Source organism: Eriocheir sinensis, chromosome 28, assembly GCF_024679095.1.
Source record: "Eriocheir sinensis breed Jianghai 21 chromosome 28, ASM2467909v1, whole genome shotgun sequence".
Classification (NCBI taxonomy): domain Eukaryota; kingdom Metazoa; phylum Arthropoda; class Malacostraca; order Decapoda; family Varunidae; genus Eriocheir; species Eriocheir sinensis.
Window position 1 is genome coordinate 3,645,862 of NC_066536.1, and position 20,600 is coordinate 3,666,461.

The 20,600-nt window shown below is 38.3% G+C and overlaps 2 protein-coding genes across 4 annotated transcripts; one reads left to right on the top strand and one right to left on the bottom strand.

Annotated features, from left to right (window-relative positions):
- Nucleotides 1–5,277: 5,277 nt before the first annotated feature.
- LOC127004374 (AH receptor-interacting protein-like) lies at nucleotides 5,278–15,113 on the top strand. Of its 3 annotated transcripts, XM_050872005.1 has the most exons (8): nucleotides 5,278–5,296; nucleotides 5,505–5,628; nucleotides 6,365–6,632; nucleotides 9,409–9,588; nucleotides 10,473–10,647; nucleotides 10,774–10,960; nucleotides 12,185–12,327; nucleotides 13,432–15,113. In XM_050872005.1, the coding sequence occupies exons 3-8, from the start codon at nucleotides 6,558–6,560 to the stop codon at nucleotides 13,635–13,637; spliced, it is 966 nt and encodes a 321-aa protein (XP_050727962.1). In that variant the 5' UTR covers nucleotides 5,278–5,296; nucleotides 5,505–5,628; nucleotides 6,365–6,557; the 3' UTR covers nucleotides 13,638–15,113. The 3 variants fall into 3 exon arrangements, with proteins under 3 accessions (XP_050727962.1, XP_050727963.1, XP_050727965.1); XM_050872006.1 differs by lacking the exons at nucleotides 5,278–5,296; nucleotides 5,505–5,628 and adding an exon at nucleotides 5,686–6,030; XM_050872008.1 differs by lacking the exons at nucleotides 5,278–5,296; nucleotides 5,505–5,628 and adding an exon at nucleotides 6,118–6,259.
- Nucleotides 15,114–15,386: 273 nt separating this feature from the next.
- On the bottom strand, nucleotides 15,387–19,424 carry LOC127004375 (exosome complex component CSL4-like). The gene is made up of 4 exons (XM_050872009.1): nucleotides 19,282–19,424; nucleotides 16,883–17,067; nucleotides 15,815–15,997; nucleotides 15,387–15,703 (listed from the first exon to the last, which is right to left on the bottom strand). The coding sequence occupies exons 2-4, from the start codon at nucleotides 17,051–17,053 to the stop codon at nucleotides 15,476–15,478; spliced, it is 582 nt and encodes a 193-aa protein (XP_050727966.1). The 5' UTR covers nucleotides 17,054–17,067; nucleotides 19,282–19,424; the 3' UTR covers nucleotides 15,387–15,475.
- Nucleotides 19,425–20,600: the final 1,176 nt, after the last annotated feature.

Below are 20,600 nucleotides of genomic sequence, written 5' to 3' on the forward strand. Positions count from 1 at the left end.
ATGCTACTTCAGCTTGATCAATATATATATATATATATATATATATATATATATATATATATATATATATATATATATATATATATATATATATATATATAAAATCAAATTTTCCTTATTACAAATTATTAACTTGTATTAAATTGGTGCAGAATTCTGGTGATATCTGCTCGGACCACTCATAAGTACTCATGTACAGATAAACTTTATGTAAAATGTTAAAGAACCAGATATATTTCTGAAAAATTGGATAAAAACTCAAGATATATTATCAAGGATTTTATGATTTATTGTCAGAAACTGATGATCCTGTCACCATCGCTACTACTAGTTGACTTTGGCGCTTGCCTTGCGACTGAGAGGCTATGAGTTCAGTTCCAGCTCACGGGGGGCTCTTGGTGAGAGAGATAATGGTCTGTTGAAGCCCTAGCAGAGCTATCTGATCTTAGTTTCCTAGCTCAGGGAATTACTCAATTATCTTTTAACTGTTACTACTAAAGAAGAACATGACTTAATTAGAATTAAATTAATGCATAGAGCTAGACCATCAGCTTGCTTAGGGGTTAATAACACCTCAAATGATAAAATATCTATCATAGTTGAAATCTAATTGTACATGAAGTACCAAAATATCAGGATACAAATTAAAATGTAATCATGGTAATGGGAAAATAGTTAACATAAAAACTGTTGATCTACTTAGACAACCCATGAACACATCAAGACATAAATCAGGAGTACATATAAAATTGTATGTTAATAGACTAATGATTAGGATAAAATAGTTTTAGCCTGAACTGTGATATTCATAAAAAGTCTTGGCAACTCATGGAACTTATTTACAACATAAAAAAAATGACCAAAACACTTCTTCCTGTAGATTAGTAAAAATGGTCCAACTGACATTAACCCGGTAGCAGCGACGGGCCAAATTTGTGGCTTTACCGTGTAGCAGCGACGGGCCAAATTTGTGCCATGATGTAAACCCCCAAAAATAGATGATACATAATCTGATCACAAATGCTTTGATATATATTATGAAATGGTTTGTGTGAGGGGTGATTTTTTCTCATTTTTCTCCCTTAGAGGGACCATTAAAAAACATGATCCCCGCTGCTACCGGGTTAAAGAACTGCTTTGCTGTATGCTAAATTCTCTCAGCAGCCACTGGCATGGGTAGTTTTAGTAGAATGTCCACCTGATCTATATCACCCTTTTCTGAAAGTATGTACATTGCTTCCTTTTCTTTGGTAATATGACAGTGAAGAGAATTTGCTTTCACCTTATCTTGATGAGTTGGTGCATCCATGAATAGGCCTACAAAATGGGAGACTGTCTTGTTACTTGTATGCTCAACTAAAATGTAGTCAACCTTGCTCAAATAACTTAAAGTTGTAATTTTTGTTTCCTCTTCAGTCATGTAGGTGATGACAGACCCAAATGATTCATCAAGGTCAGATATATTGCTAGCAAATTTGGTCAAGTTGCCATCTTCTTAACAGGTTTCTGGATCTGAAGGGACTTTCATTTTGTAAGCTTAGTTTTTTTTTGGCTTTGGGTTAACTTTAGATCTTTTTCTCTTCATTTCCCTCCTTTAACTCATCCTCAATATTTTGTTTAACAGGTGTCAGCTAAAATTAGAGTTTTCTCTTGCAGCCATCTGTAAGAGTAGCCTTTGGGATGGGGCACACATCCTTTACTTTCCTTGCTTTGATGCATATTCTGATTCACCATTTGGGAATCCTGTATGTTTAGGAAGGTGTTGCACATCTCTTGTACCTAGGCTTTAGGCAACTGGTTGAGCTTCAAGGGTCCTTTCAACATGCTGTTGAACTTCAGTGCCTCTTGAAGTTTGACTATTTAGATGTTCTGTAGAGGTCCCTTCAACAGGTTGTTGATCTTCAGTGACATCTGGGGTTTGACCATTAAGCTGCTTCATAAGGGTCTCTTAACAGGCCTTGCATCAATATATTGATCCTTAAGGTCTCCTGACCCAGGTTCTGGCATGCTGTCCATGACAGATGCAGACAGAAACACACCATCATGGAAAATATTCCTGTTGAATGGCCAAATACCATTTACTCTAAATCCTTCACTGATATTCTCAGGAGCAAATGCCTTTGGAAATCCTTGTCCCAGGTTCTCTACAATATTGTAAGTTGTCATAGCCTTTCCAGGGTTGTTTATTTGCCATGAGTTGCAGGCATTGTTGTAGTAATGTTTAACCCTTAAAGCGTGGGTGTTGACAGTAGTCAACAGCTGGTGCCTGGGCTCAAACCGCGGGTGTCAAGAATAGTCGACAAGGCATTTTTTGACTTACCACGCCGTCAAATTTATTTTGTTTATGCTGAAGTAGGGTAAGCATATCATTTTCTTTCAAACAATACCCAACCATGCTCTTTTGACTAATTATTGATCAGTGTATGACTTGTGTAAGCTTCAAAATGATGTCTGTTAGACATCCCACCTCTTCTCACCTTCCAGTGAATTTCATCCACAAGATGGGGCCCTTTGACCTCAATACCCATCAAGGGCATCAAGAAGGCATAGAAGTTAAGTTATTTTGGGGTGTGGTTCACATAAACTGTATAAAAGTTATGCTTCTAATTACTAAATCATAGAAGGGAAGTCCACACGGGGTGGAAAACTGTCTATAAAAATGTGTTCTCAGTGATCCTACTTCAATATGCTGTTCGGGCTCTACCAAAGGTCATATAGTCTTCAACTTAACGTCAATAAACAGTTAAGGGTATGTACTTTACAATGGTACTTCATTTAGTTACGTGAGTTAAGTAGAAGTGAAGGTATGAAAGGTTGAAGTGAGGTATGTTTTTGGCTGAATATGCCTGCGTTGGAGGACAGGCACGCAAAATAAGCCCGCGCTTTGAGGGTTAAGTGGGCCATGTACACTCCTGTCCAGAGGCTGAAGTTTGTGGCTGCAAGGTGGTGAGAAGCAAAGAAGTACTACTCAGTTTGTTTTGATCTTTTCTAATATATTGATTGGAATATGGATATCATGAGTGTCTATTAAATAGCAACACAGGATTTTCCATGGCTGGCTGGCTGTGTGTGATGAAATAGTCAAGCCATATCTCAAAATTTTTACTGGTCATCCATCCACTGCTCTGAGTTTTACCAATAGTTCCAGGTGGAGCATTTCTTATGCATTTTTCAAAGTGCACACAAGGGAAAATCAGGAGTGATGGTATGGCATTGCCTAATGCATTTACTGCTACATTCATGATAATAAGGGCATTCCTTTCTGCTGATATAACCTTGACAACCTGTTTTGCTCTTGAGTACAACAGCATTTGGAGCTTTATATAAAGTTGTGAGCCCAGCTTTATCACATGTGTATACTAATCCTGCTCCAAATTTGTAACATTACATAGCACTTTGAAGACTGTCAAAAAAGTCATTGTTTTTACTGATGAAATTTGTTGCTTGACTCGAGCTTGTGGCTTAAGGCTTATTGATGGAAAGAAGGTGACACTGCATAAAGCCATAAAACCAGTCTCTGCCAGCATGTGCATTTGTCTCCCACCCTCTTGGAATGGTCTCGTTGTTTTTCTCCGCACACTGAAATGCTAGCCCACATGTTTCTACTGAGGTAAGTCCATGACGGTGCTTGGATGTTGTTGTCAAGTAGGAGTGTAAGTAATTTTCCTCATCTTCACTAAACATGAGATTGTTTTCACAATGTGGCATCAATCTCACTTTGTTTAGGCTTTTTTCCTTGAAGATCTGTACATTCCTTTTGCAGAGTAGATCTGGAAACACCTTTGGGGACATGACAGATTGATATCCCATCCTGCACCATTATAACTGCCTGTTTTATGTGTGCTGGAATTTGTCTGTGGGTCTCACTTTTACACCATTTTTAGTGTTCCTGAAAGCAAACGACAAAAAGTAGTTACTTTCATCATGTTAATTTATTTTTCTACCAAACAATGGGGTAGAATAGGATACTGTTCCAGTCATGAATCAATCAATGAGAGTGTACATACATCAGGGGGTACATTGCCTCGAGTCTCCATGCAGACCTTTTTCCATTCCTTTGTAATCCCGCTGCACTGAATTGGTTGTAATTCTGAAGTTTTGTCAACTTGTCTGGTTTGTGTTAATTGGGCAGCATTACGATTTTACAGGGTGATTGCAGGCCCCACCACCAGCAATCCAGATCATGGGTTGGGTTGACTGCTAGCTATGAGCTGGAACACCAAACCCCTGAGAGTAATGAGTCCCCTGGTCATCCTGCACTATCCCAGTAAACCCATGGATGTCCCAGTGCACCCCAGTGAGGTGTCCCAAAATACTCGAAAGGCAATTCAGCTGTCCTCCAAAAATAGGTCAAATAAAGCTAATGTAACAGGTAAGTTATTGTGCTCCAAAGCAGGGTTGGAGTAATTACACTTGAAAAAAATTATTACGTACAATTACAATTACTTTCAGAAACTTTGAATTAGCTATAATTATAATTACATTGGAAGTAACAATTACATTGAAATTACAATTACTTCAAAACAAATTCAGTTACAATTATAAATACAAGGGATTTGGTTATGAGGGTGAACGCTCATCTTCAGCACAGGCAACAGTGTATGGAGGCGAGGAATCGAGCTAATAGGGTTTTACAATTTATTTCCATAGGTGTAAGTAATAGAAGTGCAGACTCTGCACGTCTAATGGAACCCGACCTGTAACACTTCCATTTTATAATTAAAATTAAACTACAGATTCCTTACTATAATTGCACTTTGAATTACAATTACAACACTAATTAATTACACTTCAATTTAATTACAATTACTCCAAGGTGTTCGCGACCCGTGTGTGTGGTGGTCTGGGGTTGAGTACACCGCCTGCCCGTGCTTGGGGTGTGGTGTGCGCTTTCCTTTTCAGATCAAAGGAGCAAATATACAAACTTTCCACCTCTAAAATTTGAGTTTGACCCTCACACAAACACACACCAAAAAAGAAAAACTCATCAACGTGCCCAGCATCCCAAGGCGCCCAGGCCACCTTTCCCTGTCAGTGAAGGGATTTAAGGTATAGATAGCAGAGCGGTTAGAGAGGGTGTTAGTTGACCCTATGATAATCGGGGATGGAGGGAAGCGGGACATGACAGGTGTGAAGGGACAGGTGTGGGTGTGCGGGTGTGTGAACAATTTTCGTAGCGCGTCGCTGAACGAGAGAAGGAAGCATCGGGGGAAGGAACGAACGGGATGAAGAGTGAATATAAAGGAAGGGAAAAAGAGGAGGTGTAGGTTAGGGAGAGAAGTGGTGTGAATGGAAGGTAAAATAAGGGAAACTGGGAGAGGTGAAATAATGGCTAACGTGAAAATAGTGTCGTTTATGTTAAGACTACTGACCATATGCACGCCAAGAGTTAAAGACTGCAATAGTGAGGAATCTGTACAGGGCCCCCAACTTGAAATCATCTTTACGTATATTTTAAGTGTATATATAACCAATGATATAAATAGGATCGTTCCCCCCGTCAGCCGCCGTCCTCTGTGGCTGATCAGCTGTAGGGCCTAAACAGTGCCTCGCCTCCTTCCCTGCAGCACCATTATTATTTTGGGTCGTTTTGTCCATCCCTCCCCGAAGCCTGGCCTCCACACCAAGGTAAGTTTATGAGCGCCATGTTGACCCGTTTTGGTGACGCGTAGCATGTAGAGTTGAGGGTGTGGAGCGTTAATATTATATAGTTTTATCACAGCACTCGTGAAGGGTTCTGAAGCTGCCGAGGCCTAATAGATCGCCAGTGTCACTCTGCTGTGAAGGGGTGGTGGGAAATATGAGTTTTGTATATTACGATATCTAGGTTTGTTTTAGTCTGTGTCTTCTCCGGTGTGTTTGTATTTGAGGCACGGAGTCGGTGCAGTGATAAGTCTTGTTCTGGCAGGGAGTTCCACCTATTGATCACTCATAGAGAGGATCAGTGTTGCTCTCCAGGGGCTGGGTACGGAAGGCTGTTGAGGGTGGCTTCTCAAGTGACTGGTGTTGCAGTGTTAAAATTTTGTAAAGGTAATGTCATATCATATCTTAAAAGTATATCTTATCAAACTTTGCTGGCACTCTAATCACCTATTTTTTTGTAGTCCACAACTCAATTGTGCATGAGAGTAATGAAATCTTCCAGTATTTATTGCATATCCATGCAACTCTTTCAGCTACTCATTCCTATTGAAATGGATTTTAAGACTTAATTAAGAATATAAACATTTTTGCTTAGATGAGGTTTCTATTACTTAAGGTAAGTATACGGTATGTATCCTCACTTAAACTTTTACTTCTATGTGGAAGTCCCAGTTATAAAATAATTATGATTATCTTTTGTCACCAAAGTTTATGTTTGCAGATTCTGGAGGTCACCCTCAGGAGGCTGTATTGAAATTTAGCCACCAAGATATTTGAGGCTTTGAAAGCTTCCTCATTAATCCAAGACCAACTTATATGTAATTAGCTGGAACAAGCCAAGGGAGACACCTTTATCATTGTGTTATGACATTACAACAAGAAGAGTCTGGGTTTGCACAGTAACATATTCAAAGATGGATGAGAAACTGATCAAGAAAAAGCTTATACACCCAGGGAAAGGAAGCGGTGACCATTCTGATGGAACCAAGGCAAGTGTTACCCATGTTTGTAAGATGATTCTTCTAATAACAAATCTTAGAAATGTGTTGCCAGTGTTATAGAAAAAATGTTTTTGTCTGCTATTTCAAATCACTAACTGAGAATATATAAAGGATTTGTCTTAAATTACTAGAAATACTATTTCATATGTATTTTGTTCTTAACTGTCTAGCAATGGTATATATATATATATATATATATATATATATATATATATATATATATATATATATATATATATATATATATATATATATATATATATATATATATATATATATATATATATATATATATATATATATATATATATATATATATATATATATATATATATAGATATATATATATATATATATATATATATATATATATTTTTGAAGATTTTTGAATAAAAGACGTGAAGGTGATCCCGGGGGGAGCGTGCCTGCCACAATATAGATTTCCATGTGCTGACATAGCCACGAAAGTATGGGAAGAAAAAGATAAAAAGGAAAGAAGAAAGAAAAACAAAAGTATGGAAGCTGAGGGAGGAGGAAATCAGAAGAGAGTTTGAGCAAAGAGTGAAAAGGGAAAATGAGGAAAATAATGGAGGATGGGAACAATTGAAAGAAAATATCATGAAAGAAGTGTGTGGTGAAACAAAAGGAATTAGAAGAAAGCAAAGAGAGACATGGTGGTGGAATGGAATAGTGCAGCAGGCCATCAAGGAAAAGAAGAAGGCATACGAGAAATGGCAGAAGACAAAGGAGGAGGAAGATAGAGAGAGGTGTTTAAAGAAAAGAAGAAAAGGTTGCAAAGGGAAAGAAGAAAGTAACAGAAGAGTGGGTGAGGGAGAGAGAAGAGAGAAATTTAAAAAATGAGATGTTTAAAATTGCAAAACAAATGAAGAGAGAGAGAGCATATGTAGTTGGGGCAAAGTTTGTAAAAGTTGAAAGAGGGAACATCATGGTGGAAAAAGAAAAGATATTGGAAAGATGGAGTAAATATTTCAGTGAACTGTTAAATGAGGAAAATGAATATACGATAAATGAAACTGAAAAAGTAGAAGGCCCACAAGAAAAAATTACGGAAGAGGAAGTAAAAGAAGCATTAAAGAAAATGAAAAATGGTAGAGCAGCAGGACCTACAGGGCTAACAGTTACAGTTGATTCAATAAAAGCAGCATGGAAGGAAGGAGTGGTGGAATTGACAAGAGTGTTAAACGATGTATTAAAAAAGGGAGAGATACTAAAAGACTGGAAAGGAAGCTACACTATACCCATTTTTAAAGGGAAAGGAGATGCTTTGAAATGTGGTAACTATAGGGGGATAAGGTTACTGGATCATGGCACGAAGGTATATGAAAAAGTCCTGGAGAAGAGGCTGAGAAGGATAATAAGAATTGATAAATGTCAGTTTGGGTTTTGCCCTGGGAGATCAACTGAAGCAATATATACTATGAGAGGGCTTCAGGATAGGTTTATGGAGAAAAGGAGGATATTGTATCATGTTTTTGTAGATCTAGAGAAGGCATTTGACAGAGTAGGTTACCAAGGGAAATTATAAGATGGGTATTGACAAGGCAAAGAGTACCAGAAAGATTGATTGAATCGGTGATGAGACTATATGAATGTACAAAATCGAGCATGAAAACAGTGGTGGGAACATCAGATGAATTCGAAATTGGAGTGGGGGTTCACCAGGGATCTGCCCTTAGCCTGCTCTTGTTTATAACAGTAATGGAGGAGGCAACAAAGGAAGCAAGAGGAGAGGCACCATGGGAGCTGCTGTATGCAAATGACTTGGTAGTAAATGCAGAGGCAGCAAAAGTGAAAGAAAAGTTTAATAAATGAAAGGAAGGAATGGAGGAGAGAGGTTTGAAAATCAATATGGAAAAAACAAAGTACATGGTGACTGGAAAAGAAGTAAGAGAAAATATTGAATCAGGAAAATATCCATGTGGATGCTGTGGGAAGGGAGTAGATGTAAATTTAGTCTTGTGCACATATTGCAGGCAGTGGTGCTATCACAGATCCTCAGGCCTCAGAAATGTAAGAGGAGTGCAAAATTTTACATGCCCAGCTTGTGCAAGGAGATAGCAAGGACAAGAAACTGAGAGGGACGAACTAGAGGTGAATGGAAGAAAGCTGGATGAGGTAGAGCATTTCTGTTATTTGGGAGATGTTCTGGACTGTGAGGCAGGAGTGGAGAGGACAGTGAGAGCGAGAGTGGCGGCAGCATGGTTAAAGTGAAGGGAGGTGGCTAGTCTACTTGTGAATCATAGCATCCCTCTAAAGAGCTGACTGGGGGTGTACCAAGCGTGTATTAGGTCAGTGATGTTGTATGGAGAAGAAACATGGGCTCTAACTAGAAAATTGATGGAGGTATTGAGAGCAAGTGATCGCAGAATGCTGAGGTATATGGCGGGGATCAGGTGGCAAGACAGTGCAGATGTAGCTAACAGATGTGGAGTAGAGGACCTGGAAACAGTGCTCAGAAGGGAAGGACTCTGATGGTTTGGACATGTAAAGAGAGCAGGGGAGGATACAGTGCTGGGAGTTTTGGAGAGATTGGAGGTAGAAGGAAGGAGACCAGTTGGTAGACCCTGTTCACACTTGTTGGGTCTTGTCCTCACCATTGTCCGCTTGTGTTGCCCTGAGGACGCTGTGCTGGTTACACTTGCTATTTCTATGCCCGGGACTTGTGTGCTACCACCTTTGCTACCACCCTGAGGTGGGGTGTTGTAGCAATAATAATAATTGCATTGGTTTGCATTGTTGACAGATAACCTTCCATATCAAGACGGAAACATGTGAGGAGGAGCCAAAGGTGATTGATGACAGCAAACTGTGGAAGGAACCAGTGGAACTGCTGCTGGGGAAAAAGTTTAAGCTGGAAGTTTTAGAAGCATGTATTCGTACCATGGCACCTGGAGAACTGTCTTCCTTCACTATAGACAAAGTGGTTAGTGTTTTGTCCATTTATTTTGGCTATTTGTATTTAAGGAAGGGCCCCTAGCAATGAGCTTACACAGAAAATTGGGTATTAAAAGCTCTGACTTACTCTGAAAGTAGATGTGGAAAACTTTTACTCATAAAAGATAGGATCTTTTCACATTGAAGGCAAAACTTGATAGTGAAATTTAAAAGTAGATCAGAATATGGGCTCTGGGGCTTATCTCTGGGGCTTATCTCTGGCATCAGAATAATCTGTCTACACACAAGATATATATACTACACTTGCTCATGGTCTCAGGTTTCAAACTTTTCAAATGACGTCATGAGGGGTGTTGTGCTACTTTTTAAAATTTATGAATAGGGCTGTAATGATGATATCAGAAATGGTAAATATAATGGTATTGGTATAGCCTTATTCTTGAATTCTTAAGTTATTTGATTTAACTTGTATAATGTCATCAACCCTGTTTCTTCATTAGTAGGATTATTAGTGATGACGAACCACACCTGGTGGTTACACAATTCATGTCATATTATTTTACTGGGAGGTGAAATTCACTTGGGTACTATATAAATATCCTGCTTTTGTGTGGTCTGTTGAAAACCCAGAATAAATACAAATTTGGTTCATAATGACAGATATCAAATGACAGGATTAAGTAAAATCAAGTTTTATTGGCCTATATTTTAATTATTTGGATTTATTTACTCTTCTCTATACATCAATAGGGTATGACAATAACTAGTCATCCTCTAAATGCAGAAGCTATTACACTTCCTAATCAGTCTACTTATGTCACTGAGGGATGTCCTGGTGAGTTATAATTTTTGTTCTTGCTATTCAAAAAAGGGTTATGGATAATAAAAGTTATTTGTATGAATTATCCACAGCTATTAGCGCCATATCCCTTGGTATCTAAAACTCTGCGAGATGCATACAGTAAGAATAAAATCAACAAAGAAAAGAAGCCACATCACTGTTGTGGAATGGGACTCAAAGAAGGCCTTGGCTACCCTGACTTGGATGAGCTTGTGAAAACTCCTAAGGATCTAAGATTCACCATTGGTGAGTAGATCTGTGCATAACAATTCTTAGATAGCCTGATGAGATAAAATATGGGAAAAAGCAAACAGTTGTTGGAAGAATTGCAAATGAAAGCTATTACTGTCATGCATTTTTTCTTTTCCACAGAAATATTAAAGGTGGCAGGAGTTGGTTCATATGAAAAGGAATTTTGGGCCATGACAGAAGAGGAGCGACTGGTAAGCATTCCAGCATTGAAGGAAGAAGGCAATGCCTTATACAAGGCTGGAGATCATGAAGCTGCCTGTAAGAAGTACTCTGAAGCTCTTGGTAGGCTTGAACAGCTCATGCTAAGGTACAGTCTTTTCTGTGAGAGTATGAGGAAATTTTATTAAGAATTCATGTTGCAGGACATAATTGTACTTGGAAAAACTTAAAAGAGTATGAAGCATATGTGGGTAACTTTTCAATAATGAATAATTAATATTTATGCAGGTTTTACCATAAGAGAGCTAGGAGAGGGTATTGGAATGACTTAACTAAAATAGTTATGGAAACAGATGAACTGAGAGAAGTATGAATAATGAAGTGGAAGAGTATAGGACAAAACTGAGGAATATTGATGCCAAGCAAATAGAGTAATTATAAAAAACATAAGTTAGCTCTGTTCTATAAGTTTATTTGGTTGTGAAGGTATTCAGGAATAGACAAAATGTATAAAGAAAGTAATAAATTGTATTGGTGAAAGAATATCAAGACAAAATAGGAATTATGTGGAATGCAGAAATCTAGTAAGGAGGTTACTAAGACAAATGAAAAAAGGTTATTGAAAATTTAGGAAATCATTTATTTTGAAAGCGAGAATCTCATTGGTATGTATGTCTCCAAAATCATCTTCAGCCTTGTTGTTTGGTTATTCTTCAAGGGTTTTCACACTTGCTGTATACACCAAAAATCGCTCAGTTTTTGCCTTGCTTCTGTCTCTGCTTTGCACTCCCTTCTTTGATAGCTTTTCTCTTCTTAAATGTTTATTCTTAGTTGATCTTTTTTGTGCTCTCTTTATCTATTATAATACAACTTTGATTTTATATATAGACACTTGACCAACTTAACTGATCTTGTGCCACTCATCTGAAGAAGCATATATTAGTCTTAGTCTATATGAAGATAAATAATTGAAGCTGTAACTGCTGCTCCTCCTTCAAACATGAATATATATGTATATTTGTGGACATCCTTATATCTGAACAGATGGATACACCTTTTCCATTCCTCACATTTTTTTCTTCACATTTGTACCAATAATCTGGACTCCATTTCTCCATGGCCCTGTCCTTAGAGCTTATGTAATTTTTCATTCATATTGCCCATCACAGTAATATTCTACATGCCCAGTATGTTTTCCATAACTGTTGAGTGTTTTCTCAAATGTACTTACTCTAGTCATTGTTAAAGAGTCACATGGTGCATATATAACTTGGCAACAAATAGATCAACACTAAGTAATTAATGTTTCAGACTACAACTCCAAGCTGATAACATTTACATATACATTCATAACACAATTATAACCCTTCAGAGAGAAGCCGGGTGATGAAGAATGGGTGAAGCTGAATGACATGAAAATGCCTCTACTTCTGAACTTTGCTCAGTGCCAAATACTACAAGGAGAGTATTACAGTGCCATAGAACACTGCTCTACGGTCTTAGAAAAGCAACCAGGTTAGCATGTCCCATCTGAAGTACATGATAGTTATATTTCCATTTATTTGTCTCAAAGGTTTTGATTTCATTGATTCATTACTTCATTTCTTTATATTAAGTTGCTTTTAATGACCAAGAATATAAATGCTTAGTAAAGGAAGCTGTGAAATGGTCTTGAAATGGAAGAAATTTAAGTGGAAAAATTTATGTGTATAAAATGATTTATCATACTTTAGAAGTAGGATGGGAGAGGAGTGAAAGAGCAGATCATCGTGTGATAGTGAAAGAATCTTGAGTGATGAAAGTGTGAGTATGAAGTGGATTGAGAAATAGTATTATCCTACCAACATCTGCACAGCATAAGGCACATCAGAGAAGTATATCTGGAGATCAGGATATGTACAAGAGATATGGTATGGGTGAATGAAGAAAGAGTGTAAAGTTCTGAGTGGTGGAATAGGTGAAATATAATAATAATTATGTTCATATATGAAGATTCGTCATGTGATGAGATGCAGAATTGAGTTTTGAATAACTAAAATTAATAAAAGGACAAGAAGTGACAGTGAAACCATGAGCCAGGTTGGGAAATTCTTGCAAGGGGCGGGAGGGAGGGAGGGAGGGAAGGGAATGTGTTGATATTGCAAAATTGGGAGCTTGAGCAGAAGAAACTAGATTATTTTGCTCTTGGTACTCCACCCACTTCCCTAGAGGGGGATAAAATCCTACAACTTTTAGAATTTATTAATTGATGAAAAATGTGTGATTATATTCTGCAGATTATGGAACTGCTTGCTCTTGAAGTAAATCTGACTTGCATCATGTGAATAAGTCTAGATGTTTACAGTAATCAGGATATTAGTTTGATAGATTAATTTCTTTAATGTATTTTTTAATGTTTGTATATTCATGTTTTTTGTTTGATATTTAGAATTAAGATTTGTTTTTATCATGGGCCTAATATACTAGTAACCTTTTTTCACATGCATAATGATGATATAAGAGAGCTTTAGTGGCTCATACACACTGTGTGGTACACACGGTATGGTATGGCTCATACAAACTGTATGGTATAATGTCAGTAGGGTATAGAGCTTAGTTAATTCAATCCCTCTCTCACAGAGAATGTCAAAGCTCTGTATCGACGAGGGCGAGCACATGTCGAAGTCTTCAGTCCTGATGAAGCTCGAAGGGATCTAGAAAAGGCAGCCCAACTTGACAAAAGCATTGCTCCCAGCTGCCGAAAGTTGCTGGCACAACTTGCCAAGATGGAGGAGGAAAAAAACATGCTGGACAAAAGTGCATACAGTAAGCTCTTCAGTTCCTAACATGCAGTCATTATGTCGTTGCTTCACATATGATGTTGATTCTTTTTAGTTAGTCTATCTTAAACCAGAAGCCAAAAATGTCTTTCATTTTATAGATTTATTTTTTTAACTATCTTAAGGAATTTTATATCCTACTACTTCATATTGCAGAAGTTTTGTTCTGCACCACTAACACACAAAAGAAAATGCTGGCAATTTTCTTCCCATGCTCTAAAAATAAGTTTATAAGTGGGTACTTAATGTGATATGCATTCTGTATTAATGTACTGTTTACTATCAGCGTAATGGAATTAGTATTAATAGATATCAGAACCAACTGACGAGATCTTTAGGCCATGATGTTGGTCTAAGTATAAAATATTATTGATATGGGAATATGACCATCAATTGGCAAAGAGTTGACTCTTCTACTGCAGCTTTAGTTCTCAGCATGCAGTTTTGATATATTGGGCATTGCATCATACATTTAGCTGGATTTTAATGTTTTCATGTAGCATTATCTGGGGTATCAAATGTATGAAGTGTTAAATAATGGCATCCAGAGAAGTAGAGGCTCAAAAGAAAGCATGTGAATTTTTAACTATTGCTCAAAAACTTGAGTTGATAAAGAAGGTGGAATCTGGGGCTTCAATAGTCAGAAGATGAAAAAATCAAACATGATCAGATGTTCGTCGGCTGAGGCAGAAGCTGATCGATGCTCTTGGATGAGTGGCCATCACACTTGTATTGACCAGCTATGCATTGGATGATGAGCCAAACCACAATTAATGGGGCTAGATTACTAATTCATCCCTAGATAGGTTATTTTTGGCAGTCAGGTTTGGTTACTTAAAAAAAAGTGACTACATTGTAATGGACATGTTGGACAGTGCAGAGGTAATTGTCAACACAAACATGGCTACCATTTACCTGTAAACATTACCCAGGTAATGTAAGGTATTTGACATAAACACTACTAGACACAGTATGCATACATAATGAGCTGGTAAAACTAGAAAAGTGAAGTAACAAGTGAGACTTGAGTAAGGCACAGTGACTACATAATTACCCTACAATGTTTGTTTTTAGGTGTCGTTTTGCCCTTTTATGCCTAGTTTGATACTTTCAGAAAGTCTGCATAAAAGAACAAGCCTTTCCCTTTTAGACCATTAAGTAATGAGCAAACAGTAGAATTATAAATATATTCATTAGAATACATACATATATTCATACAAAAGATTTTTGAACACTTAATGAGAATCATTAAGTCTAAATGTCTTTATAAAACCTGTACCTCATGGGCTGTATGACATGCCTTGTACTTATATACTTTATCCCTTAATTTTTCTTTGATGTAGCAGTATATTTTATGACGACGTGGATGACGAAAAAAGTTAAATAGTTCTAGAAATACAATTACATGCAATTACTGTGTCCAAAATATTAGTGTGCACTAAGTGGCTGAGCTTCTAGAGTATGATAAATAATATTTATCACTTTGTGTGTTTTGGTGATACCTTTCATCATATAAAAAGCAAGCTTACTTGAAAAATCAAGTATTGGGGAAAAAAGGAGAGTAACACACACACACACACATGCATGCACTCACGCATGCGCACACTTAAAAGTGTACAGCAATATTTTAAAGGCTTCAGTATTACCTACTGAAGTTGTTAGTTACAAGAAAATGTGCTTGATGCATGTAAGTAGTTTAGGAAAGACCTGATGCAGTGATGTAGCTGTGGAAGTTAATTAAATCAATATCTTAAATTATTTTCAGTAATTTTATTGCTTTAAGAGGTTGCACTTTATTTTTATAAAAACCTAAGAGTACTTATTGCTCAAGGGAAAACTACTGTTCATGTTTTTGGAGGCATTACTTTTGCCACCTTTCTCTTTTCTACTCTACATTTGCACTTCATAGTTGTCCAAGAGGCAGGCACTAGGGGGTGACCCTCCTCACAACAGGCTGTCACCACCCCAAGCTCTGTCCCAGCTGTTGATAGTTCATAATTCCTCAGATCTCCAAGGGACATTACCACTGCCAGGATGATATCGTCCGGCCGGAAACAATTGTACATTTCAACCTGGGGTAGAAAAAGAAAAAATGATAACTCATGTCACTTTTCCTATGTTTGTCATGACAACAGTAGGATACATTTCAATTCATCCCACTGCTCTAGAATTAAATTACTTACGGTGTCAATCTGATGATCCCGGACATTTTGCTTGCGCACAGTCCCTGAAACAGGTGTGTGCAGCTTGTTGGGGCCCACACAGATGATGGACACTGTGGCTTGGTTTGGGTTCACACTCAGCACTCGACAAGTTACAACACTTCCAGCTTCAGGCATGACTGTGCCTTGTTGCCCTGAAGTCACCTGAGGAAATAGGTTTCTCTACATTTAGTAACACTAATAAACAGTCAGCTAGAGAAAGGGAATCTACTTAAAGATAATAATAATAGTTTTCAAAACAAATTAATTCAGTTAATAATCTTTAGGTATTGAGAAGCTGGTACACCATACACTACTCCAAAAAATGAGTAACCTGGTACCCATACACTATACCCTGAAATGAGGATGTGTGTATGTGTGTGTGTGTGTGTGTGTGTGTCATGGCTGAGATTAAGAGCAGGTACAGTATCCAGTATGCCAACTTAGGTTCAATTTACCACGAATTCTGCTCTTGGTAAAATATTCTGAGCTCAAGATAAAACTCGAATATCTTCAAAGAAAATAAAAAGGTAAGGTGGTTGCTACCTTGCATTTTCTACATTATTTACAGCAACACAGGTAGGGGAATTCTTTGCAAAAATAGTGTAAAGGCCATTTTAAAACTATTGACAGCAACTTGAGCAGCACAGGCACACCACTCATTTATAATAATGCGCAGGGCACCTGTGCAGGTGCATAACACGCATATTTGTGTTGGCTGTTGGGGGGATGGGGAGCTGAGTGTCCATGGGAGGGAAGTGAATCAAGTGTAATAGTTGGTGTTGGTGTGCTGTGGTGACAAGTGAGTGTGTATTTGTTTTCTGAATTAGTCTACTGTACTGCAGTCTAAAATCTGTTGAGGGAGGCTGTTCCAGTCACTTAGGGTGCGTGGAAAGTTTGAGTGCTTGTATGCATCAGTGATAGTGTGATATGTTTGGTATATTTGGTTGTGGGTGTTACGAGTACATTGACTGTTTGTGTTGTGTAAGTATGTATGTGGATCAATGTCAATGTGAGTGTTTGTGATCTTGTACATAAGTACATACGTACCTTAACAACATGGAGGTCCCTCTGAGGTTCTACCACAACCTTGCCAATCAGGGAGGCATAGATATACTTGTTGAAGGTGTAGGTGCCCTCACCCCCAACATGGGTACTGCTGGCCTCACACAGTCTCTGCCCTGGCACACACAGAATGTGACCGTTCCCAGCCTTCATCATGTACTAAGCAGCTTCTGTAAGATGGCATCAAAACACAATTACTTTCTATTGATTTCACAACTTAAACATTCCTGGTAATGTTCATCGACTATGAAGAAACTTAAGTTTGAAATAAAATGAAAATATATGAGGCCTATATGAGCTTATGACACACTTGTGAGACCAACACTGGAATACTGCTCCACGGTGTGGGATCCTTACACACACAGAAACATTGATAGGTTAGAACAAATCAACACCAAGGCGGCAAGGTTCATTACAAACAATTACACTCGAACGCCTGGAATCACAACACGGATCAAACAACAGATAAACATGGACCCTCTTCACATACGCAGACAAGCACACAGACTTACAATTATGTACAAGATCACAAACACTCACACTGACATTGACCCACAAACATACCTACACAAGGCAAACAGTCAACGTACTCGTAACACACACATCCATAAATACCAAACATATCACACTAACACTGACGCATACAAGCACTCATACTTTCCACGCACCATACGTGACTGGAACACCCTCCCTCAACAGATTTTAGACTGCGATACAATAGACTCATTCAAAAAACAAATACATACTCACTTGTCACCACAACACACCAACACTAACAATTACACTTGATTCACTTCCCTCCCCTGCACACTCGGCTCCCCCGTCCCCCCAACAGCCAACAAATATACATGTTATGCACCTGTACGGGTGCCCTGCGCATTATTATTATCCAGAGGCCAATAAAGATTAAAATATTGGATGATAAAAGAAAATAAACAATAGCGAGTAACAGTGATGAAAATGATAAATAGGAGGAATTTCTGCTTCTTTTGAGGGTCTGTGAGATTAAGTTAATAAAAGAACACATTCAAAATCCTGTGTGCATGACAGCACAAAGGAAGTGGGTGGAGATTGGGAGGGGCCACTTCCCTTAGCTAGTGACCATGAAGTGTTTTTTGATCCAGGTGATGCACATTACTCCTCACCTTGCTACATTTATTTATAAAAATCAAATACAAGGAAAATCATTACTTTCCATTAGGTTGAAGGGGTTACATTAGTTTATTGAAAGTTCTTTGTCCATTAAACAGCAATTGACTGATTGTGTTGATTTGCTCAGTAAATAACTATACATCAGCTTGCAGATCTCCTTGGTAAATAACTACACATCAACTTTATTCAGCAGGTAATGCTTAGTAAATGGCCTCACCCTTTTCTGAATCTCCACTAAACCCCACCAGAAAAAGATGACTCGACTAACTAGACAAGCTAACCCCCCATGCATGTGTCTGATGTTCCACGTTGCCTACTGCTATAGATGTTAAGCGTTGGCCATGAGACCTTTGATACCTATATAGAGAAAACTGTGGCAAAGTGCAGACAATCAATGGGGTATATATAAGAACCTTTTGTACTAGAGACCCTGCAGCTCTCATCACTCTCTGGAAAGCAATAATAATCCCACATATATATTACTGCTCCCAACTATGGGCTCCCCACAAACCAAATCTTGTTTCCCTTGAACAGTCACTGTTCTCATACATGGAATAATTACCTGCCTCTGTCAAAACTTATCCCATTATTAACATTGTTCTGTAACAAACTCATATCTATACACCTTGCTTAACACCTAGCTGCACATGGCACACAATTCCACCCATTATTTTTGGACAAATCATAATGTCCTTAATTGAACTGATGGGCTGGCGTGCCAGCAGTTGTGGGCTATCCTTCTACGTACCACCAATATGTGAACCATGACAGTAAATTGGGGTAGCCAACCAGGTGAGTAAACCAGGTGAGAAGGAGTACAAAGAACATTCATGTCTTGCATTAAAACACCAGACCAACCAGGGGAAGGCAAACTAGACTACTGGCACAGACTCACAAGATATAGACTATACTCCACTGACAGAAGAACATAACAGTACCAGATTATATACACATGGAAAATCTTCGAGGGGCAGATCACCCCACCCAAGGCAGAACCAAGAAAAGGCACAAAACCAGAGGGTTCCAGAACTGGTAGAAAGTGTGCCCAACCCCACCTGCCATCAGACTGCCCTGCAAGAGTTAAGACCCTCCAATACAACAGCACATCAAGGAAGGGCACACGTCTCTTCAGCTGCCTCCCAGCCTACATCAGAGACCTTAAGGAGGGTGGAGACCAACAACTTCAAGAGAGAACTCGACAAATTCCTGGTCACCAAATTGGTCTAACTTACTTTTCCGAGACCAGGTGGCGTGGATTTGAAGCAGGAGGGCAGGTGTTGATGGCCCCTGAAGACGGTCACCACGGGAAGAAAGAAGCGGCGTGCACTGTTATGATCTTGATCTGATCTTGATCTTGATGTCACAGGTAACTTGGGATTTCTCCCAAGTTAGTCCTTTATAACGGCAGCTCCTGTGAAAAGAAAACAAACATACAGAACAGACAGTATCCTACGCAAATGGGACAAAATACTATTCCCTAGTAGTAGTAGTAGTAGTCGGTCGGGAGTTTCGCCTTTGTAACGGCACTCCCTGAGTGTGTCTACTGTCTGGGTCTATTATTTTCCTCTTTTTCTTTCATTCTTTTTTCTCTTATTGCTCAAAACTTATGTACTGTTGCTTTTGTCTCTTCGGTGTGGTCATTTTCAAATAAAATTCTTCCAATGGTGTCGTCCTCTTCTTCCACGTAAAGCTGCTGCAGCCTCACATGCAACAATAAACTATCAATCAATCAATCAATCAATCACTTTTTTCTTTCCTCTGCACAGGCCGGGCACCAGAGGAAGTGTCGCACAGGTCTTCGTTTTCAGCTTCGCATATGTCGCACATGGTTTCCTCTTACTGGTGTCTGTTTCTGTCTTTTAGTTGCATGTTGTTTGTCCTGCATCTGAATTGAATTGAAATATTTATTATTGTAAAATACAACAAAGGGGAATGGCATCTGAATAGCACTTCTGAGGCTATACTAAGAGAGTTGGTTGTTGGTGTATACCTCCTCTTGCCCTCCCAACTCTTGTCTCCATTTTCCATATATCTTAAGGCTTGCTTTCTCATCCATTTTGTTTTTTCTTCAAGTCTTGGTCCGGTCCGCTGGTGTGGAAGGTTTTGTCTTTGTTTGTAACGGCATCCCTCATGTGGTCTCATTTTTCTCCTTTCCTCTCTTTCTTTTTCTAACAATTTGATTTCCTTTTTGCGGTTTTGTCCGTCTGCTCTCTTTTTTTCCTAAATTCATATTTAACTTTTATTTGGGATTTCTACTACTTTGTTAAAAGCTGTTAATTAATTTATCTTCATCCTTTTATGTATTACGGCTTGTCTTTTCATGGCTGTATTTGCCCGCAGGAATGACTCATCTTCTTAAATCATTATTTACCGATTATATTTTTCTCTAGGTCGTTAATTACCATTGCATCACGTGCTGCTAAGGTAAAGATTGACGGGATTATTTTCTTTATCGTGAGCAGTCCTGTTAAAGTGAAGATATGATATGTGAAAACGAAGAACGATGTGATGATGATAAGAGTTCAATCATGCTGTATCAAAGGGACAGCGG

Excerpts from the sequence above, each read along its gene's own strand:
- LOC127004374 (XM_050872005.1), top strand. The coding sequence starts at position 6,558 with ATGGATGAGAAACTGATCAAGAAAAAGCTTATACACCCAGGGAAAGGA. Across the intron at positions 9,589-10,472 it reads CCTTCACTATAGACAAAGTG|CTATTAGCGCCATATCCCTT; the intron begins GTTAGTGTTTTG and ends AATTATCCACAG. Across the intron at positions 10,648-10,773 it reads GGATCTAAGATTCACCATTG|AAATATTAAAGGTGGCAGGA; the intron begins GTGAGTAGATCT and ends TCTTTTCCACAG.
- LOC127004375 (XM_050872009.1), bottom strand. The coding sequence starts at position 17,053 with ATGATGAAGGCTGGGAACGGTCACATTCTGTGTGTGCCAGGGCAGAGA. Across the intron at positions 15,998-16,882 it reads GGGACCTCCATGTTGTTAAG|GTGACTTCAGGGCAACAAGG; the intron begins GTACGTATGTAC and ends CTATTTCCTCAG. Across the intron at positions 15,704-15,814 it reads GGGATCATCAGATTGACACC|GTTGAAATGTACAATTGTTT; the intron begins GTAAGTAATTTA and ends TTTCTACCCCAG.